The sequence below is a fragment of the Polypterus senegalus genome, chromosome 1 (assembly GCF_016835505.1).
Source record: "Polypterus senegalus isolate Bchr_013 chromosome 1, ASM1683550v1, whole genome shotgun sequence".
Classification (NCBI taxonomy): domain Eukaryota; kingdom Metazoa; phylum Chordata; class Cladistia; order Polypteriformes; family Polypteridae; genus Polypterus; species Polypterus senegalus.
The window spans coordinates 279,753,864-279,777,282 of NC_053154.1; the positions used below are offsets into that span (position 1 = coordinate 279,753,864).

The 23,419-nt window shown below is 39.8% G+C and overlaps 1 protein-coding gene across 2 annotated transcripts in view; it reads right to left on the reverse strand.

The window, feature by feature from the left end:
- The window catches only part of sufu (suppressor of fused homolog (Drosophila)), a 111,355-nt gene that overhangs the window by 24,413 nt on the left and 63,523 nt on the right, over positions 1 to 23,419 (reverse strand). For both annotated transcript variants that reach the window (XM_039775336.1, XM_039775328.1), the window contains exon 10: positions 3,182 to 3,320. In XM_039775336.1, coding sequence (XP_039631270.1) covers positions 3,182 to 3,320 — 139 coding nt within the window. The remainder of the gene's footprint in view (positions 1 to 3,181; positions 3,321 to 23,419) is intronic.

The following is a 23,419-nucleotide window of genomic DNA, read 5'->3' on the forward strand; positions in this document are numbered from 1 at the left end:
CAATATGAGTAGTATGGATACACTTTGTCTGCTGAGCGTCATGTGATCACAACTGAGCTGATGGTTCTTCTCTCTCTCTCTCTCTCTCTCCTTATCTTGCTCGCCCAGCGCGTCTCTCTCTCTCTCTCTCTCTCCTTATCTCGCTTACTCGCTCGCCCAGCATGTCTCTCTCTCTTATTTCTCTCTCTCTCTCTCTCTCCTTAGCTCGCTCGCCGAGCGCATCTCTCTCTCTGGCAATCATCTCCTATTCTCCGTCCGAGTCTGTGTGCCTCACTCATAGTCAACATCTGTTTACTACAGCATTGTGACTGTGTGTGTGTGCGGTGAAGTGCGAGTCCCCATCTTGCTCCCCAAAACACTTGCTTTGGGACGCTCTTCCGCGTGTCGTCCCGTTGGGTGGAATCCCACATGAGTTTAGAAACTCACACCAGCCATGATTTTTTAAAGGTAAAGTGCAGGTTAATTTGTATTATGTATTTTACTTTATATTAATCATTTTTTTATGAATAGTTTTGGGTTGTGGAACGAATCATCCGAGTTTCTATTATTTCTTATGGGGAAATTCATTTTGATATATGAGTGCTTTGGATTGCGAGCACGTTTCCGGAACGAATTATGCTCGCAAACCGAGGTTCCACTGTGTGTGTGTATATACATATTTTTTTCCTCAGAATTCTACACACAACACCCCATAATGACAACATGAACAGTTTACTTGTGGTTTTTGCAAATGTATTAAATTTACCTGTCATCTGGTCCATTGGTGGACCGTGCATCTCACACCTAGTCCTTCAGTACTGCTCCAAATGAATCAACCCACCCCTCAAAAACTAATTTATAGTTATAAAAACCATCTTAATATGCAGAAATACAGTATAAAGAGCCACTGCATCGCAGATAGATAACTCCTGTAGCCATAATAAATGCCTTTATTGAACAGACGAACCAGGGGTGAACAAGCTCCTTTCTACTGCAGCCACAGCCATGACACACATAAAAAACATCAATAACAACTCATAAATGTGCAATATTATTTAGGAAAATCGCAACATGTTACCCACCAAAAATTCGGATTATTTGTAAACAAAATCCATCCTCCTCTCCTTCCTCAAAAAAAGTTCAATCACTCTGTCGTGAGGATTATCCGTGCGCCTCAGTTCCATCAAAAAGTCCCTTTCTATCGCCATCGAAGCTAATGCTGAAAGTCGAACCTGCGGCTGCTATCCAATCAATGAGTCAGAATACGGTGATGTCGTCGAACGCCTGCTAGAGGGCCATACTGACACCAACTCAAAATCTGATTGGTTGAAGCAACAGGTTAATCGACATTTATTCTGTGTTAGAGTGCCTGCACAAAGGATTGTGAAGGCCTCTCTGCCTGGCAACAAATGATGGCTGAAATGTGATTGGTTAAATGTTTTAATACGAAAATACATGCCTGGAAGGAGCACAACCATCGGAAAAGCTATGAAAGTAAGCGGACAGACTATTTGGAATTACAGTGGTACCTAGGTATACGTCTGCATTGGAATAAGTCCAACTTGGTATACGTCCTGTTTAGAGGCGAAATATTTTGCTTAGTATACGACCTTTGTTTGGAATACGACTCGTGTGCTAGAACAACATGTGTGGTATACCGGGCGTGCGCTTTCAAAAAAAAAAAAGGGCCAAGTTTTAACCTGTACAGTAATCCCTTGCTATATCGCGCTTCAACTTTTGCAGCTTCACTTTATTATGGATTTTATATGAAGGCATAACTAAATACTGTATATAACGTGGATTTTTCACTGCTTCGCGGGTTCTGCGGACAATGTGTCTTTTTATTTCCTGTACATGATTCCTCAGTTGGTTTGCCCAGTTGATTTCATACAAGGGACGCTACTGGCAGATGACGGAGAAGCTAATCAATCAGAGCACGCAGTTAAGTTCCTGCGTGCTGAATGCAGTGTTAACCGGGAAGTCTCGTCTCACTCATTCAGCATCAACGTGTTTTGCTGTGTAAAGAGTTGTGCTCTTTTGTTTTTATCTTTGTGCATAGTGAAGCCCTTCATTATGGCTCCAAAATGATCTGCTACTGCTTCAGGGGCCGTGCCCAAGTGCAAACAGAAGATGTTAACGATTGCGAAAGGTAAACGTTTTGGATTTGTTGAAGGCTACGATTCTTTTTATTTAAAAAGTAGGAAAGGAATATAAGATCTACGGCCGCAGTGTCCTTTTAACCAGGGTGCAAAACGAGTTGTAAGTGGATGTAATAAGGCAGTACTTATGAATATGCTAAGCACAGTCCTTCACCCACGAATATTTACCTAATATGGGCAGGCACTCAATTACGTGGGAGGCGTGCTGATGGGAATCGCAACTCCGCCTCCCATGGCCATCGAGCTGCAGTCTATTACAGTATACGGACAAAAAATAGGTTCCAGTTATGAAAATTACGCGTAGAATTTCGAAATGAAACCTGCCCAACTTTTGTAAGTAAGCTGTAAGGAATGAGCCTGCCAAATTTTAGCCTTCTACCTACACGGGAAGTTGGAAAATTAGTGATGAGTGAGTCAGTGAGGGCGACAAAGACTGTTAGAAAGTTCAATATGGCGGCGGACAGTGGCGTCATACCACCGAAAGAACTACGTACATCGGTTTCGGTTAGCCGCCTACCAAATTTCGTGAAGATGGGGCCATAAATAAGAAAGTTTAACATGGCGGACGTTGTCAACCGTCATGACCGTTACGCGTAGAATAGCGAAATGAAACCTACTTAACTTTTGTAAGAAACCTGTAAGGAATGAGCCTGCCAAATTTCAGCCTTCTACCTACACGGGAAGTTGGAGAATTAGTCATGAGTGAGTGAGTCAGTCAATCTGTCAGTGAGGGCATTGCCTTTCATTAGTATAGATTAGTATATAAATAAAACACATGTACACAAACAAACACACAGAGTACCATTCTGCCCAGGGTACCTGTTGAAGACAGATAATAGAACAATTCAATAATATTTGTTATCTTTTGACCTATATGTACTTTCAGCATTTTTTCCTCTTCATGCGCCTGAACCTCCTTTCACCAGCGCCCCAGTTCTCAGACTCTCATCATTTTCAAGGCAAATTCTCATCTACTCTCTGGTTTTATAAACACATGCTCCCAGGCAATCAAGAACAAAATAAATACTGTATCTCAAACTTACCTGGAGCCAAGGGCCATGAGCAGCATAGGGATGCTCTTCAGTAGCAAAGGAACCTTCCACCCCCATTGAAACAAATGTAATCGCTGTATCCCCAGTAATACTTTTGAAGGTGAAGTGTCTACCATGGAGGAGCCGTCCCCTAAAGTAAATACAAATCTAGGTTTAAAAAAAAAAGTTCCAAACACCGACAAGTACCCATGTTTTTGGTACTTGTACATTTTAAGCAAAAGCTGACAAACAAAGCTAAAAAAACAAACAAAAACAGTGTAGAAGGCCAAAAGGCTACCAAAGCTTAAAATTTATATAACCTAGCAAAATGTTATAAATGCAAGGATTTAATACTATTTGAGTGTAGCTTTGTGTTTTAAAAAACTATAGCATAAGCCACAAGCTACTAAACATGTGATTTTATCCATTTTTTCAGGAAAAAAAACAATTATGATACTTGTATTTTAGAAATACATTTACAGTACAGTTGCAACAATGTCAATGTAATACAATCAGATGCATTTTAAAATCATTTAGCTGCATATTGAATTAATTGGCAACTCTAAATTGGCTCAGGTAATCCTTTGATGGATTAGTAAACTGTCCAAAGACACAGTTTTCACATTGAAGCCAGTGTTGCCTAACTAGGTACTGTATTCCGTCTCTTCCTCAGCTGAATTAGAAAATGAATGGATGGATACATGTTTTAAGAATCTTCTATCACACATTAATAGGAGGTATGTGTAAAGGTCAATATTTAGAAACTGGTTACAGATAAAACCAGAAAAGACAATTCCCAAATGGAACTTCTGAAAGAAAAATATATATTTTTTTTACTTCTAAGTACCATCATTAGTTCATATCTGTTTCTCCATTCAGTAAGCATTAAGGTGATCAATTCATGTATCCTAAAGAACCAACATATTATAATGTGTATGTCACATTTAAAACTAAGGATTTCCATTAAATTGTCTTTAAATTGTAAACGAAGGATAAAGAATTTATAAAATGGGTTGTTTAAACAAGCTCCTTCATAACCTGTGTTTACAAATAATGAAAAGGTTAAGTTAAATGTAACAGCTAAGATAACCAGATGAGATCTGGGAAGGATACAATAGGAATCTGAGTGGTATTAAATTTTGAACACTGACCGATTGCAAAGAGACACTCACAAATCTGTTTCCTGGGGTTTCCGTTTTAGAAAAAGAATACAAATTGAAATTTTAAGATAATTTATAAACTTTAACAAGGATCCTTTTCCTTCTAAGCAGTATGAAAACAACCAAAACTACTTAATATGCCAAATGTGAACTCAAAAGACAATTCTGTGTTTTACATTAAGGGCTATATGTGCAGGGTTCCATCGGGAGCTAGATAAATATGGACTAAAGCAATCACAGTGTAGTGAGTTGACTAAAACTGGTGACACAAAATGTGTTATGGGGCAGAATATATCCTACAAAAAAAGAAGCTACAAACTATGTATAACTTTAACTGGACTTAATATAAAGTTTGAAAGCAGTTTCATTTAAAATTAATCATATAATAATTCCAAACAGTCTATGGAGAAAAGACATTTCGAAAAAATTCAATCCGTGAATTTCATTATAAAATTCCCAGTTTATTTTTTGAGTGTGTGTAGTGTACACTCACATGAAAAGATCACTATCAAATCAAGCTGTCTGCTTTTTTTAATCATCATTTCAACCACCACTCATATTAAAATAGTTTAATACTGGGCTGGACTATCACAGTAAAAAATGCCTTCAGAGAATGGGTTGTAATAAAACAGACTGCAGGCTGAATTGAAAATTATACTACACAATTCACAAATTAAATCCTGTGGCAATTAAAAGTGAGGGGTTAAAAAATAAAAATAAGAAAAAGGCATTGTATATACTGCCAATTTTCCAATAAAATGTCCTAGAAAACAAAAAACGGTTAAAAAGTTACAGCGCACATTTTGTTTAAAAATAAATTCCACTGAGAGGAGTGTTCTTACTTAAGTATAAAGTAATGTACAGTGGTGTGAAAAACTATTTGCCCCCTTCCTGATTTCTTATTCTTTTGCATGTTTGTCACAAAAAATGTTTCTGATCAACAAACACATTTAACCATTAGTCAAATATAACACAAGTAAACACAAAATGCAGTTTTTAAATGATGGTTTTTATTATTTAGGGAGAAAAAAAAATCCAAACCTACATGGCCCTGTGTGAAAAGTAATTGCCCCTTGTTAAAAAATAACCTAACTGTGGTGTATCACACCTGAGTTCAATTTCCGTAGCCAACCCGAGGGCCTGATTACTGCCACACCTGTTTCAATCAAGAAATCACTTAAATAGGAACTGCCTGAAACAGAGAAGTAGACCAAAAGCACTTCAAAAGCTAGACATCATGCCAAGATCCAAAGAAATCCAGGAACAAATGAGAACAGAAGTAATTGAGATCTATTAGTCTGGTAAAGGTTATAAAGCCATTTCTAAAGCTTTGGGACTAAGCGAACCACAGTGAGAGCCATTATCCACAAATGGCAAAAACATGGAACAGTGGTGAACCTTCCCAGGAGTGGCTGGCTGACCAAAATTACCCCAAGAGCGCAGAGACGACTCATCCGAGAGGTCACAAAAGACCCCAGGACAACGTCTAAAGAACTGCAGGCCTCACTTGCCTCAATTAATGTCAGTGTTCACGACTCCACCATAAGAAAGAGACTGGGCAAAAACGGCCTGCATGGCAGATTTCCAAGATGCAAACCACTGTTAAGCAAAAAGAACATTAGGGCTCGTCTCAATTTTGCTAAGAAACATCTCAATGATTGCCAAGACTTTTGGGAAAATACCTTGTGGACTGATGAGACAAAAGTTGAACTTTTTGGAAGGCAAATGTCCCGCTATATCTGGCGAAAAGGAACACAGCATTTCAGAAAAAGAACATCATACCAACAGTAAAATATGGTGGTGGTAGTGTGATAGTTTGGGGTTGTTTTGCTGCTTCAGGACCTGGAAGGCTTGCTGTGATAGATGGAACCATGAATTCTACTGTCTACCAAAAAATCCTGAAGGAGAATGTCCGGCCATCTGTTCGTCAACTCAAGCTGAAGCGATCTTGGTGCTGCAACAGGACAATGACCCAAAACACACCAGCAAATCCACCTCTGAATGGCTGAAGAAAAACAAAATGAAGACTTTGGAGTGGCCTAGTCAACGTCCTGACCTGAATCCAATTGAGATGCTATGGCATGACCTTAAAAGGCGGTTCATGCTAGAAAACCCTCAAATAAAGCTAAATTACAACAATTCTGCAAAGATGAGTTGGCCAAAATTCCTCCAGAGCGCTGTAAAAGACTCATTGCAAGTTATTGCAAACGCTTGATTGCAGTTATTGCTGCTAAGGGTGTCCCAACCAGTTATTAGGTTTGGGGGCAATTACTTTTTCACACAGGGCCATGTAGGTTTGGATTTTTTTCTCCCTAAATAATAAAAACCATCATTTAAAAACTGCATTTTGTGTTTACTTGTGTGATATTTGACTAATGGTTAAATGTGTTTGATGATCAGAAACATTTTGTGTGACAAACATGCAAAAGAATAAGAAATCAGGAAGGGGACAAATAGTTTTTCACACCACTGTATATTAAAGAACTGACAATACTTTTATGATATAGCAGAATGCATTCTAAATAGAATCACTTGCAAAGAGGACTGTTGCTATCAGACTGAAGCCAAGTCCTTACACTATTCTTTGTCACTATAAAATGTGTTGTCTGGGATGAAAACAAAATGTTAAAATATGCAACTGCAGAAAAAATGTCCTCCACAACTATTATCCACTTCATTATTAATTATTTCCCTCATCTAATTAAGCACATATGAATTAGACTTTGCACAGTTGTCTTTACCTCAAAGCATTTCAATTGGAGGAAAGTGTATATACGCACATACATATACAGTATATACATAAAGTGCATCCGGAAAGTATTCACAGCGCATCACTTTTTGCACATTTTGTTATGTTAAAGCCTTATTCCAAAATGGATTAAATTCATTTTTTTCCTCAGAATTCTACACACAACACCCCATAATGACAATGTGAAAAAAGTTTACGAGGTTTTTGCAAATTTATTAAAAATAAAAAAATTGAGAAAGCACATTTACATAAGTATTCACAGCCTTTGCTATGAAGCTCAAAATTGAGCTCAGGTGCATCCTGTTTCCCCTGATCATCCTTGAGATGTTTCTGCAGCTTAATTGGAGTCCACCTGTGATAAATTCAGTTGATTGGATATGATTTGGAAAGGCACACACCTGTCTACATAAGGTCCCACAGTTGACAGTTCATGTCAGAGCTCAAACCAAGCATGAAGTCAAAGGAATTGTCTGTTGACCTCCGATACAGGATTGTCTCGAGGCACAAATCTGGGGAAGGTTACAGAATAATTTCTGCTGCTTTGAAGGTCCCAAGGAGTACAGTGGCCTTCATCATCCGTAAGTGGAAGAAGTCAGGGAGGTGACCAAGAACCTGACGGTCACTCTGTCAGAGCTCCAGAGGTCCTCTGTGGAGAGAGGAGAACCTTCCAGAAGGACAACCATCTCTGCAGCAATCCACCAATCAGGTAGAGTGGCCAGACGGAAGCCACTCCTTAGTAAAAGGCACATGGCAGCCCGCCTGGAGTTTGCCAAAAGGCTTCTGAAGGACTCTCAGACCATGAGAAACAAAATTCTCTGGTCTGATGAGACAAAGATTGAACTCTTTGGTGTGAATGACAGGCGTCATGTTTGGAGGAAACCAGGCACCGCTCATCACCAGGCCAATACCATCACTACAGTGAAGCATGGTGGTAGCAGCATCATGCTGTGGGGATGTTTTTCAGCGGCAGGAACTGGGAAACTAGTCAGGATAAAGGGAAAGATGACTGCAGCAACTTACAGAGAGACATCCTGGATGAAAACCTGCTCTAGAGCGCTCTTGACTCGGGCGACGGTTCATCTTTCAGCAGGACAATGACCCTAAGCACACAGCCAAGATATCAAAGGAGTGGCTTCAGGACAACTCTGTGAATGTCCTTGAGTGGCCCAGCTAGAGCCCAGACTTGAATCCGATTGAACATCTCTGGAGAGACCTTAAAATGGCTGTGCACCGACGTTTCCCATCCAACCTGATGGAGCTTGAGAGGTGCTGCAAAGAGGAATGGGCGAAACTGGCCAAGGATAGGTGTGCCAAGCTTGTGGCATCATATTCAAAAAGACTTGAGGCTGTAATTGCTGCCAAAGGTACATTGACAAAGTATTTAGCAAAGGCTGTGAATACTTATGTACATTTTTTTTGTTTATTTTTAATAAATTTGTAAAAACCACAAGTAAACCGTTTTCATGTTGTCATTATGGGATGTTGTGTGTAGAATTCTGAGGAAAAAAATGAATTTAATCCATTTTGGAATAAGGCTGTAACATAATAAAATGTAGAAAAAGTTGCAGTGAAAAGGTGAGACATGGCCCACCGTCTGAGTGTCATATGGAAGCTTATTAGGGTACAGTGTGAAAAAATAGCAGAGTAGGAAAAAAGCACGAAATGTTAACTTCAATCTCGAAATATCCACTTTAATCGCATAGTTTATTTTGTCATTAAAGTAGAACATCATAAACTTCATCTTAAATTCATTTAATTTACTAGTTTCTCAAATCCCATCGTAACTAAAGTAGCACGTTAAATGCTTTGTTTTGTATTTGATCTTATGTGCTGTGTGTGTGAACCACTACGTGCTTCTTAAATGGGCTTTCTCGGTCTCCGACAGGACACAGAATTCATTACACTCATGATATTACAGCTCTTTGAATAACTAAAATACTGAGATGTATACATGATATTTTCATGATGAATCGAATGAAAGCATGTAATTAAGAACACGATGGCGCAGTGATTGTTCGTGTCTCATACAAGATGTTGCTGCTCCATGCGCAACCTTCGATGAAATACTTTATTGTTGCAGTACTGTCTCTTTCAAACGTACTAACCTCCAATTCCCATGCTTACTTTTCTTTCACCAAATACCCAATCACCACACAATCAGCTCTGTAATAGACATTAAGCCATCTGTAAGCTTACAACGATGATTCTTCAAAACTTTTAAGGAACACTGAAATATCTTCATAGTACATGTTTAATTATTCTATCCATCTATCCTTCCAGTGTCGCGCCAGTCTCAGTAAAAATACAGAGCAAGGCAGAAACAATACGTGAACTTGCTAGCGCTGCGGCACCGCGTGCTCACATATTTAATTATTAACAATACTTATTTAAATGAAGTTAAAGTTTTATCTGTATAATATAATAAACATATTTTGCTGCATTTCATCTTAAAAATGATATCGTCATCATATGTAAATACACGCTTTATAAAGTGGCTCAGGTTGTGTAATATTATAACTGTAGTGCAAGTTTACAGAGAGTCGATTGTACTTATAAGTACAAACATTTCTACAATGAGCAATTGATTGAGTGCGTTTATAGTTCTTGGGATGAAACGGTTTCTGAACTGCGAGGTCCGTACAGGAAAAGCTTTGAAACGTTTTGCTGTGGCTTTGGCAGCGTGGGCTTGATGCTGTAATACTGATAATTCTCTTTCCGATCAGCTGCTGCTGTGATTCCCCACTCAGATACAGTGATATAAATACTCCGAGTGGTGCAGTTAGAGTAATATGGAAAAAGATAATCTGCTGTGGCAACCCTTAAAGGGAGCAGCTGAAAGAAGAAAAAGAAGAAGGTGCAATGAGAGTAACAACGCTAAAGCAGTTATGGTATTTGGAATACTATGGCTATTCCCTGGATCATTATATTGTTACAAGTTAATTACAATCAGATGCATTACTCTAATAAACAATATGCGGTTAGTTTCAGTGTATTTATAAAGCCGCGTCAAGAAAATAAAGAGTAACCACACAGGAACAGTAGCACTGTTTTGACGCTGGGTGCCGCCAGTCTGCAAAACCGAGCGGAGAACTTGCGTATAACAAGGTATGAGTTACCGTGGAAAAGTGCGTGGCTTTATGCCAAGTTTAGGTTTTATTCATCGTGATTTGAAAGTGGAAAAGTTCTTACGCGACATTTCTATACGTAAACACCGTTTATACATGAGACCCCAGGTGACCGACTTGACCGTTCAAGAATTTTCCATTTCTTTGCTTTAATAAACTCCTGGGTTGCTTCGGCTGTATGTTTGGGGTCATTGTCTATCTGTATCATGAAACACCGCCCAACCAATTTGACTGCATTTAGCTGGATTTGAGCAGACAGTATGTCTCTGAACTCCTCCGAATTCATTCGGCTGCTTCTGTCCTGTGTCACATCTACCTGTGTACTAATAAAAGGCAAAGCCCTCACTGACTGACTAACTCATTACTACTTCTCCAACTTCCTGTGTAGGAAGAAAGGCTGAAATTTGGCAGGCTCATTCCTTACAGCTTACTTACAAAAGTTAAGCAGGTTTCATTTTAAAATTCTACGCGTAAAAGTCATAACTGAATCCTACTTACCTACATATATACGGCCATAGCCTGCAGTTCGGTCGCCGTGTGAGGCGGAGTCGAGTCCCCCATCATCACACCTCCCGCGTAGTTGGCTGCCTGCCTATATTGTGTCCCCCATACCCACGTAATTGAGTGCCTGCCCATATAAGGCCGTCCGTCACCAGCAATCCAATAGACACACTGCCGCTAAATATTCGCAGGGAAATCAAAAAGTTAATACTGGGAATGCCTGTTAAACATCTTAGACATCTCACCACCCAAATCGCAAGTCATGAATCTATCGAGGTGATCACTGTAATATTTATACAGTGGTGTGAAAAACTATTTGCCCCCTTCCTGATTTCTTATTCTTTTGCTTGTTTGTCACACAAAATGTTTCTGATCATCAAACACATTTAACCATTAGTCAAATATAACACAAGTAAACACAAAATGCAGTTTTAAATGATGGTTTTATTATTTAGGGAGGAAAAAATCTAAACCTACATGGCCCTGTGTGGAAAAGTAATTGCCCCCGAACCTAATAACTGGGTGGGCCACCCTTAGCAGCAATAACTGCAATCAAGCGTTTGCAATAACTTGCAATGAGTCTTTTACAGCGCTCTGGAGGAATTTTGGCCAACTCATCTTTGCAGAATTGTTGTAATTCAGCTTTATTTGAGGGTTTTCTAGCATGAACAGCCTTTTTAAGGTCATGCCATAGCATGTCAATTGGATTCAGGTCAGGAATTTGACTAGGCCACTCCAAAGTCTTCATTTTGTTTTTCTTCAGCCATTCAGAGGTGGATTTGCTGGTGTGTTTTGGGTCATTGTCCTGTTGCAGCACCCAAGATCGCTTCAGCTTGAGTTGACGAACAGATGGCGGACATTCTCCTTCAGGATTTTTTGGTAGACAGTAGAATTCATGGTTCCATCTATCACAGCAAGCCTTCCAGGTCCTGAAGCAGCAAAACAACCCGACCATCACACTACCACCACCATATTTTACTGTTGGTATGATGTTCTTTTTCTGAAATGCTATGTTCCTTTAACGCCAGATGTAACGAGACATTTGCCTTCCAAAAAGTTCAACTTTTGTCTCATCAGTCCACAAGGTATTTTCCCAAAAGTCTTGGCAATCATTGAGATGTTTCTTAGCAAAATTGAGACGAGCCCTAATGTTCTTTTTGCTTAACAGTGGCTTGCATCTTGGAAATCTGCCATGCAGGCTGTTTTTGCCCAGTCTCTTTCTTATGGTGGAGTCGTGAACACTGACATTAATTGAGGCAAGTGAGGCCTGCAGTTCTTTAGACGTTGTCCTGGGGTCTTTTGTGACCTCTCGGATGAGTCGTCTCTGCGCTCTTGGGGTAATTTTGGTTGGCCGGCCACTCCTGGGAAGGTTCACCACTGTTCCATGTTTTTGCCATTTGTGGATAATGGCTCTCACTGTGGTTCGCTGGAGTCCCAAAGCTTTAGAAATGGCTTTATAACCTTTACCAGACTGATAGATCTCAATTACTTCTGTTCTCATTTGTTTCTGGATTTCTTTGGATCTTGGCATGATGTCTAGCTTTTGAAGTGCTTTTGGTCTACTTCTCTGTGTCAGGCAGCTCCTATTTAAGTGATTGCTTGATTGAAACAGGTGTGGCAGTAATCAGGCCTGGGGGTGGCTACGGAAATTGAACTCAGGTGTGATACACCACAGTTAGGTTATTTTTTAACAAGGGGGCAATTACTTTTTCACACAGGGCCATGCAGGTTTGTATCTTTTTCTCCCTAAATAATAAAAACCAACATTTAAAAACTGCAGTTTGTGTTTACTTGTGTTATATTTGACTAATGGTTAAATGTGTTTGATGATCAGAAACATTTTGTGTGACAAACATGCAAAAGAATAAGAAATCAGGAAGGGGGCAATTACTTTTTCACACCACTGTATGTCATTGAAACGTATTATCAGGCATGGTTTAGGCACCTATGTCATCAGGAAGGCACCAGAAAAAGGGACCTTAAGGTTACTATTATGGAAGTTAATTTAGAGCACGGCTGCCGTGAATGTAAGAGCTGTAATAAATAAAGTTCCCCTGCATACTTTAAAAGAAAGTCTCGCCATCATTTCATTTTTCACAATTTGTGAAAACAAGACATGGTGTCAGAATAGAGGATAGTCATGGATTTTGTTGCAGTTCCCTCGCCATGAATTGACTGGGATTCTCTTAATCTGCTGGGAGAATGGAAAAAGTTCTGACAGCACGTGGAGCTGATGTTTTCTGGCCTGCTACAAGGCAAAGACAAGGGTAAGAAATGCAGGTACCTGCTCCAGTGAACTGGGGAAAAGGGAAGAGACATTTTTAACACATGGACTCTCGCCCAGGAGGAAGCCAAGGTACTGAAAACTTATTATGACCGTTTTGAGGCGTTTGTCATGCCTAAGACGAATATGATATTTGCGAGATAGAAGTTTAATGAGAAGACGCAGGGTATAAATGAGACTTTTGATCACTTTGTAATGGAGTTAAAATTGCTGGTGAAGGACTGTGCTTATGCAAATGAAGATGAGATGGTCAGGGATAGACTAGTGTTTGGCACAAACTCAGCGAAAGTGCGAGAGAAACTTTTTAAGTGCTGGGTCTTAGCTAACATTAAATAAAGCCATGGAAATTGCAAGATCGCACGAGATAGCACAAGCACAGCTGAGAACCTTCAATGCATGCACTCCGAGCGGCTCATGTGAACCGACTGCGAACGCAATATGCAGACAACAAACAAGGGCTCCAAAGAGCGCTGAACAAAAAACGCATTACACAATTGAGAAGGCAGCAAAAGAATATGAAGCGAGTGATGCATACAAGCATATTCCTAAGTGCAGCTAGTGCAGGGCAATATGGCCAAAAATATTTATCACGATATATACTTGAACATTTGCGATAACGATATAACTGACGATATGATTGACGCGAGACAAAATACTTTACAACTCCACAACTTTATTAGTGCAAAAAACCCCCTTCAATTTATTTTCACTTAAACAAGCAGCTGTTTTTATGTGAATTAAAGCTATATAAAAATTTAACAGTGTAAATGCAAATTCCTTGCTGACAGTTTAACCAAAAGGCATTTCCAGTGGAAATGGGCTGACATATCCTGAGCATAACCATGCATAATATCCACAAAACTTAAGAGTTGCTTTGCAATATAAAACATAATATAAAAAATTCAAGCCTAGAGTGTCCATAGTCTCACGCTGTGTGTTGGTTATAGTCTCCGCTATGCATTCAATTATCTATATGCTACACCGATCCCGCTCCCACCTGGACAGAGGCAGTGGTGCTGTAAGAATTATGTTTTTGGACTTCTCTAGCACCTTCAACACCATCCAACCTCTGCTCCTTAGAGACAAGCTGACTGAGATTGGAGTAGACTCACACCTGGTAGCATGGATTGTGGACTCTCTTACAGACCGACCTCAATATGTGCGTCTTGGGAACTGCAGGTCTGACATTGCGTTCAGCAATACAGGGGCGCCGCAGGGGACTGTACTTTCTCAGGTCCTGTTCAATCTATATACATCAGACTTCCAATATGACTTGGAGTCCTGCCACGTGCAAAAGTTCGCTGATGACACTGCTATTGTGGGCTGCATCAGGTGTGGGCAGGAGGAGGAGTACAGAAAGTTAATCAAAGACTTTGTTAAATGGTGCGACTCAAACCACTTACACCTTAACACCAGCAAGACCAAGGAGCTGGTGGTGGATTTTAGGAGGCCCAGGCCCCTCATGGACCCTGTGATCATCAGAGGTGACTGTGTGCAGAGGGTGCAGACCTTTAAATATCTGGGAGTGCAGCTGGATGACAAATTGGACTGGACTGCCAATACTGATGCTCTATGTAAGAAAGGTCAGAACAGACTATACTTTCTGAGAAGGTTGGCATCCTTCAACATCTGCAGTAAGATGCTGCAGATGTTCTACCAGAAGGTTGTGGCGAGTGCCCTCTTCTACGCGGTGGTGTGCTAGGGTGGCAGCATAAAGATGAAAGACGCCTCACACCTGGACAAACTTGTTAAGAAGGCAGGCTCTATTGTAGGATTAAAGTTGGACAGTTTAACATCTGTGGCAGAGCGACGGGCACTAAGTAAACCCCTGTCAATCATGAATAATCCACTGCATCCACTTAACAGTGTCATCTCCAGACAGAGGAGTAGCTTCAGTGACAGACTTTTGTCACTGTCCTGCTCCACTGATAGACTGAGGAGATCGTTCCTCCCCCACACTATGCGACTCTTCAATTCCACCCGGGGGAGTAAATGCTAACATTAATTTTATTTTAATTTTTTCATTTTATTACTATTTAATTTAATATTGTTTCTTTGTATCAGTATACTGCTGCTGGATTATGTGAATTTCCCCTTGGGATTAATAAAGTATCTATCTAGCTATATTGCGGGTTGATACAAAACTAACTCTGACCTCTTTAGTGACCTGGCAAACATATTTAATGTACTTAATTGTTTTACATCCGAGATATCTGTGGTTTTATCACACAGAATACTGAAAAACTTTTCTGTGTGTACATTTTTCAGTATGTTAGACTTTATTTCTGATGCTAAGACATCCAGCAGCTCTTGCATTATTCTTTCAGAGGTGTAATGTGCATTTTTACCAACATTAAGACTTTTGAGTGGTAAAGGGAGAGCCTGTTGGATATTCAATTCACACTTGCACTACGGCAGGTACACATTCTCGACATTTCCACTTTAATCTTGACATTTCTACATTATTCTCACCGTTCATCTCGAGATTAAATTCGACATGTTGACTTTATTCTCGTAGTTTGTCATTAAAGTAGAACACCATCTTAAAATGTTTAATTTACTAGATTTTCTCAAACCCCCGTCATAAATTATGCAGCAACATGTCGACTTTATTCTCGTTATAAGCGTCAAGATTAAAGTGGAAATGTCGAGAATAAAGTCAACATCTCAACTTTATTTTCGATATATAGTTTTTTTTCCTTCACTTTGTCCGTATTTTTTTTTTTTTTTTATCACCGTGGTGCTAATACGCTTCCGTACAAAACCCTCAGCAATTCACTGACAAAACTTTTGCTCAGGACACTGTGTGCTGCAAGGGTTTCTGCACACTTTTTGCAATATGGACGCAGGTCCAAATATGAGCAAATATAAGAATGGCAGATGGGGTCACTTTAAACAGGAACCACAGTGAGTGCTACAAGGATTTTTGCACACAGATCACGCCTAATGCTTAAACAGCTGTATGTGTATATATTGGTTTGCTATGTACTTTACAAGAAGAGAGCTGCTGTACGCTCAGCCGCACTATACAGACTGCGCCGACACTGAGAACAGAGATATCACTTCTTGACGCCTTTTTTCTGTTATCTGACAGGCTGGTTTCACTAGACATTTTTTTTTATTTTATCAGACCTCCTCTTGCCCGCCCACCTCCACATCCTCTTTGCTTGTAAACTGCCGCATCGCTCCCGCTATTAGCATGTACAGCCCCCTCTCGCCCACCTGCCCTCCTCTCCGTACTCCTTGCAACTGTATTAAGCTGCTACACCCCCGCTATTACCATGTACAGCCCGCTCTCGAAACCCCACCCCCCTATAGTCTTTGCTTGTGAACTCTGCTCTGCCTTGACACCCGCTATTAGCTTTAGCAGTATTTGCCCACCCGCCCGCTCGTCCCTTGCCATCTCTGCAGATCATTAGATCTGCCTGTGCCTGCAGATCTGCGGCTGTCATCTCACAATGTCATGCGAGATGACAGCCGGGCGTTGAACTAAATTAGCCGGGCGCAGCCGGGGTGGGGAGTGGGTTTTTGGGGGGTGGGGATTGGAGTGGGGTAACTTGTTTCAAGGCACTTGTTTTGCAGCTTCCAGTCTTTGTCCACGTAGTGTATTGTGAGGCTCATTTAGGGGTCTGATGTTCAGCTTGACTACACGTCCGTGGTGGATGCAAAAAACTCCACCGAAGATCATGCATTTGACACCTCAGTACGGATCTCTTCATATAAAGCAGGCAAGGCGACTTTAGAGAAGTATTTCTTAGTGGGCAGCTTGTAGCGTGGATCGAACTTTTTAAGCATCTTTGTGAAACCTTCTCTTTCCACACTCTAAATGGGCATCATATCCCTGGCTAAACAACGCGTCACTGCATTAGTTAGTTCCCTCCCAGCGTTTGCTACTTTTGTCATAAGGCGTGCAGCTATTTAAAGCTACGCCAATTGTTTGTTGAGTCAGCTTCTTTGGTCTCACCACCATGCTAGTTGAAGCGGACACCTCTTCATGTGCTTTAACAGCTTTGTTGTACACCAACAAGTGCTTCTGCTTCAAATGATGAAATAGGTTTGTGGTGGTTCCTCCCTTCGCCACAACAGCCCGCTTGCATGTTCTCATTCTCCGTCGCCGCCATGCTTTTTCCGCCATGTGCGTATGAAAGGCACTTTGTGTTCACAAAGGCACTGCGCATGTGCGTTTTACCCATATTCTATCGCGATATTTAATTTTCTTATCATTGTCTAACATTGTACCGGTATTACCGTGAAGGGTATAATATGGCCTAGTCCTAAGTGCAGCTACTGCGAAAACAAAGCACACGGTGGAAAAAGTCAATGTCCAGCTAAAGGAAGACATTGTAAAAACTGTGGTAAATTGAACCACTTTGCTAAAGTTTGCAGGACTGGGAAAGGTAAACCCATACGTGCGGTGTGTGATGTCTCAAATAAAGAGGAAGGCGAGCTGTTTATTAATGCAGTAAGAAAGGAACAACCCTCTGAAGCTGAACAAGCCTTTGTAGACATATCAATAGGAAAGCAGGGTGTAAAGCTTAAGTTTAGATTAAGTTCATAGACATGCTGCCGCTAAATATTTGCAGGCAAATCCACAACTTAATACCGGGAATGCCTGTTAAACATTTTAGATTCACGAGTACCGATTTGGGTAGTGAAAACTTCGATGAATGAAACCTGTTATCTTTACAACGGTTGACAAATACGGAATGTAAGTTGGAACACAACACATCCTCCAAATACGAATCTGATTGAAAGAAATAATGATAATCAAATCCTTGATGACAGCAACACTCATAACAGTCACAAAACAATTACATTGACAATCATGTTACGTTATTTTTAAAATGTTTCCTTTTCTTTTTCATAACTTCTTTAACACACTAGTTCTCCGTTGCGAAGCGCGGGTATTTTGCTAGTCATCAATAAACACTAGTGCCATGCACGCCCAAGCCATCACACTGCCTCCACCGTGCTTTACAGATATTGTGCTATGCTTTGGATAATGAGCTGTTCCACGCTTTCTCCATACTTTTTTCTTGCCATCATTCTGGTAGAGGTTGATCTTGGTTTCATCTGTCCAAAGAATGTTTCTCCAGAACTGTGCTGGCTTTTTTAGATGTTCTTTAACAAAGTCCAATCTAGCCTATCTATTCTTGAGGCTTATGAGTGGCTTGCACCTTGCAGTGCACCCTCTGTATTTACTTTCATGCAGTCTTCTCTTTATGGTAGACTTGGATATTGATACGCCTACCCCCCGGAGAGTGTTGTTCACTTGGTTGGCTGTTGTGAAGGGGTTTCTCTTCACCATGGAAATGATTCTGCGATCATCCATTACTGTTGTCTTCCGTGGACGTCCAGGTCTTTTTGCATTGCTGAGTTCACCAGTGCTTGCTTTCTTTCTCATGATGTACCAAACTGTAGATTTTGCCACTCGTAATATTGTAGCAATTTCTCAGATAGGTTTTTTCTTCTTTTGCAGCTTAAGGATGGCTTCTTTCACCTGCAAGGAGAGCTCCTTTGACCGCATGTTGTCTGTTCACAGCAAAATCTTCCACATGCAAGCACCACACCTCAAATAAACTCCAGGCTTTTTATCTGCTTAATTGATAATGACATAACGACAGACTTGCCCACACCCGCCCATGAAATAGCCTTTGAGTCAATTGTCCAATTACTTTTGAGCCCCTGAAATGAAGGGATTGTGTTAAAAAAATGCTTTGGTTGCCTCACATTTTTATGTAATCTTTTTGTTCAACCCACTGAACTAAAGCTGAATATCTGCACTTCAACTGCACCCGAGTTGTTTCATTTAAATTTCATTGTGGTAATGTATAGAACCAAAATTAGAAAAAAGTTGTCTCTGTCCAAATATTTATGGACCAAACTGTTTGTTCCACCTGTATGAAATAAACTTCTTCATAATTATTTGACAACTTGTGAAATAACTGCAAAATCTGAGCAACACAGCAAGTGCTGGGGAGGAGCAAAGCATTTGATGGTGCAAAATATTAGTGAAAAATTAAAATCTTATGGTTCTGAGTTATGAAAAAAGGTAGATACAAACACAATCTTAAGAGTATAACCAGCACCTCACTACACTTCCTACTCATGCTGTTTTTATGGTGTTATTGTTTCCTCAAGAAAACAGTTTTTATTCCCAAAAGCTATACAGATTATGTCTTCAAAGTTCAAAAGAGTCTCTACTATATCAAAGACCATGTCCATGAAGGCATGAGGTGCATCAGTCCCGTCATAATTCATTCTGCACAGTAACTCAAACCAAAGCTAATGTTGTCCCATACATAATTGGAGGGATGCCAGCATGAATGGAGAGTATGATCTAATGTGGAAAGTACAGTCATTTAGAACATGTATTTAAGTTACAATTATGTGTCAGCAGTTGAAAAGGAATGTGTGCAAATGATTAGATAAATGAAAGCTTTTCAGGCATTTCCAGTAAATAACATAGCATGTGCCAATGGAAAGTTCTATACATAATACTGTGTAAGATATGTACATAATTCAAACACTTTTTTGTTTTATATCAAACCTGAGAGAATATGTACAGCAGGCCACCATATATTTATCTGGAGTTTTTGAACACACAGTGTCACAACCAGGACTATCACAAGACAGAAAAACATTTGATTACATTGCCAATTTAATTGACGCAGAAGCTCTGCTTTGAGAATGGATTCTAAGCAGATGCACAGCTATAGAGTATAGCTGTGAATAATGTAACATGTACATTAAGATGCATAAATAAGATGTTACAAGTCTTAGTGGCTTATACAGTGATCTCAGCCATGCAGGGTTGGTTTTTGCTTTATTACTTATGCTGTTAGGAGAGTATTTGGCCCCAGTTTGGATTCAACAGGTTTGAGGATGGATGTAAGGGGAGGCAGAAGATGGTAAAACTCCATTTGTTCTCAGAACTGACCTTGGCTGAAGACAAAAGAAAGCAATAGAAAACCTGGACCTTATTGACTGAAACATTTCAGAGTCCCAATCAATCACAGACACGTATTACGTATTAAATAAAACTCCTCAATGATATACGATATGCTTCCCGCGCGATGCTTCACATACTTAAAAGCTCTAACAGCACCTATTGATTTTTGATTGTTTGCTTTTCTCTGTCTCTCTCACTCTCTCTGACACTCTCTGCTCCTGATTAATGGGTGTGAGCAGAGGGGCTATTTGCACAGAGGCTATTTGCCTAGAGGATGTGGATTCTCCTCTAAAAAATGCTGAAAGACTACCTTCACATTGCTCCCTTCCTTGCGGTCGCTTTATCGCGGTGCTTCACATACTTAAAAGCCCAGCAGCACGTATTGATTTTTGATTGTTTGCTTTTCTCTCTGTCTCTCTCTCTCTCTCTCAGGCATTCTCTGCTCCGGACGCCCACTCCTTTGAAGAGGAAGATATGTTTGCATTCTTTTAATTGTGAGAAAGAACTGTCATCTATGTCTTGTCATGGAGCACAGTTTAAACTGTTGACTAAAGAGTGTTATTTCATGTCTAGAGGGCTCTAATAATGTTAAAAATGTATTTAGAAGGTCGTAAACAGGTTTTCTATGCTCTAACTGCGAAAATATTAGATTTATAAATAAAGAATCCTACTTCGCGGAAATTCATTTATCACGGTAGAGTCTGGAACGGATTAACCACAATAAACAAGGGTATACTGTACTGTGCAAATGCTGACAGAGCTGTAAATGTTTTTTTGTGGCACGAGAAAATGAACTCATGTTTAACCTACATGATGGAAGCAGAGTTTGACCAATGTAAACTTAAATTAAAAAACAAACAAAAAAAAAATAGCAAAGTAATTTTATCACTACTTTTCTGTTTACATGACTGTTATAACTAAAGCAGCACTAAATGCCTTTGTATAAACAAAAAGAAAACATACAAAAACGTAGGTAGGGTACTTGATACCAATAGCAGTTAAATTTCACATGATACCCTGGCAGAAACAGAAATCCCATTTAAAATGATTTTTATTAAAAGTGCTTCCATTATTCAAGTGAACAATTTTGTCTTTTTCTGTTATAGAATATAAAAAATATTATTAATAGAAAGACCACCTTTAAAAGAATGGTATATGCATCTAGGATATATTTTGTTATATATGTATTATATTATATATACATTAATACATACATTTTATGGATAGGACCCAAGTTTAAACATTACATTTGTTTTTGTTTCACATACACCTTATACGCATAGCCTGATGGTAATTTTAAACATGTCTTTTGTTTTATAATTTTGTGCATGAAACAAAGTTTATGCTAAGTAGGAACAACAGAATACCCATATCAGCTGTTAAACAGCACCAGCAACAAATAAAGGCAGGCTTTCAGTCTCCACATATGATGCTGTGTTTAATTAAAAGGTTACTGGACACAGAGAATAAGCAGCAACTTAAAAAAAAAAAAAAACAACACCACAGTCAGTAACACACATAGGTGCAGTGGTGACAATGGTTTATAAATTGGTGCCATAGAGTGTCAGAACTCTTCATGGGCAAGTATGGTCATGTGTGGAATTTTTAGTGTCAAGATGGTGTTGAAAAGTTTTGGAGTAATTTGAAGCTTTGGCTTAGAAATGCCCAAACAGTATTGGCATTCATCTATGTATGTACTGTGTGTGTGTATATATATATATATATATATATATATATATATATATGTGCACAGTAAATATATATACGTTAATTACAGTAATAACCAGTTTTAGAACTCTTGTAAAACAAACTTTGCTGTGCTGGTTTCAAAGTTTATTATATGACTGATAAGAATTTGTAGTGGCTTAATCTGTCTTCAAATCCAGAATTAGAAATGGATCTGCAGTGAAACTGGTCGACTGCATTACATTCACCAATGTACCTTTCAAATATTGTATATGACATATGTGCATTAACTACATTTGTGACATTTTTGGATTAAAATAATATACATTAGTTTGGGTTCAAAAACCAAATGAATGAGACAAATTTATCATTTGCATATTTATATTTACCAATTTTTCCCCTCACCCTAACTTGCATAATCGTTGCCTGTTGTGCTTCCAAGCACTAAGCGAACTACATTTTGGTATAAAAGAAAAAAAGAAAAAATGGAGCAGCTCATTTCATCACCAGCACTGACAAGCCACATAGGCACTTCAGCTGAAAAATGGCACCAATGTTTACTTGCTAGAAGTGTTAGCACTGGCAGTGTGCACATTCCTATATGGACACTCACCTAAAGGATTATCAGGAACGCCTGTTCAATTTCTCATTATTGCAATTATCTAATCAACCAATCACATGGCAGTTGCTTCAATGCATTTAGGTGTGTGGTCCTGGTCAAGACAATCTCCTGAACTCCAAACTGAATGTCAGAATGGGAAAGAAAGGTGATTTAAGCAATTCTGAGCATGGCATGGTTGTTGGTGCCAGACGGACCGGTCTGAGTATTTCACCATCTGCTCAGTTACTGGGATTTACACGCACAACCATTTCTAGGGTTTACAAAGAATGGTGTGAAAAGGGAAAAACATCCAGTATGCGGCAGTCCTGTGGGCGAAAATGCCTTGTTGATGCTAGAGGTCAGAGGAGAATGGGTCGACTGATTCAAGCTGATAGAAGGGCAACTTTGACTGAAATAACCACTTGTTACAACCGAGGTATGCAGCAAAGCATTTGTGAAGCCACAACACGCACAACCTTGAGGTGGATGGGCTACAACAGCAGAAGACCCCACCGGGTACCACTCATCTCCACTACAAGTAGGAAAAAGAGGCTACAATTTGCACGAGCTCACCAAAATTGGACAGTTGAAGACTGGAAAAATGTTGCCTGGTCTGATGAGTCTCTATTTCTGTTGAGACATTCAAATGGTAGAGTCAGAATTTGGCGTAAACAGAATGAGAACATGGATCCATCATGCCTTGTTACCACTGTGCAGGCTGGTGGTGCTGGTGTAATGGTGTGGGGGATGTTTTCTTGGCACACTTTAGGCCCCTTAGTGCCAATTGGGCATCATTTAAATGCCACGGGCTACCTGAGAATTGTTTCTGACCATGTCCATCCCTTCATGACCACCATGTACCCATCCTCTGATGGCTACTTCCAGCAGGATAATGCACCATGTCACAAAGCTCGAATCATTTCAAATTGGTTTCTTGAACATGACAATGAGTTCACTGTACTAAAATGGCCCCCACAGTCACCAGATCTCAACCCAATAGAGCATCTTTGGGATGTGGTGGAACGGGAGCTTCGTGCCCTGGATGTGCATCCTACAAATCTCCATCAACTGCAAGATGCTATCCTATCAATATGGGCCAACATTTCTAAAGAATGCTTTCTGCACCTTGTTGAAACAATGCCACGTAGAATTAAGGCAGTTCTGAAGGCGAAAGGGGGTCAAACACCGTATT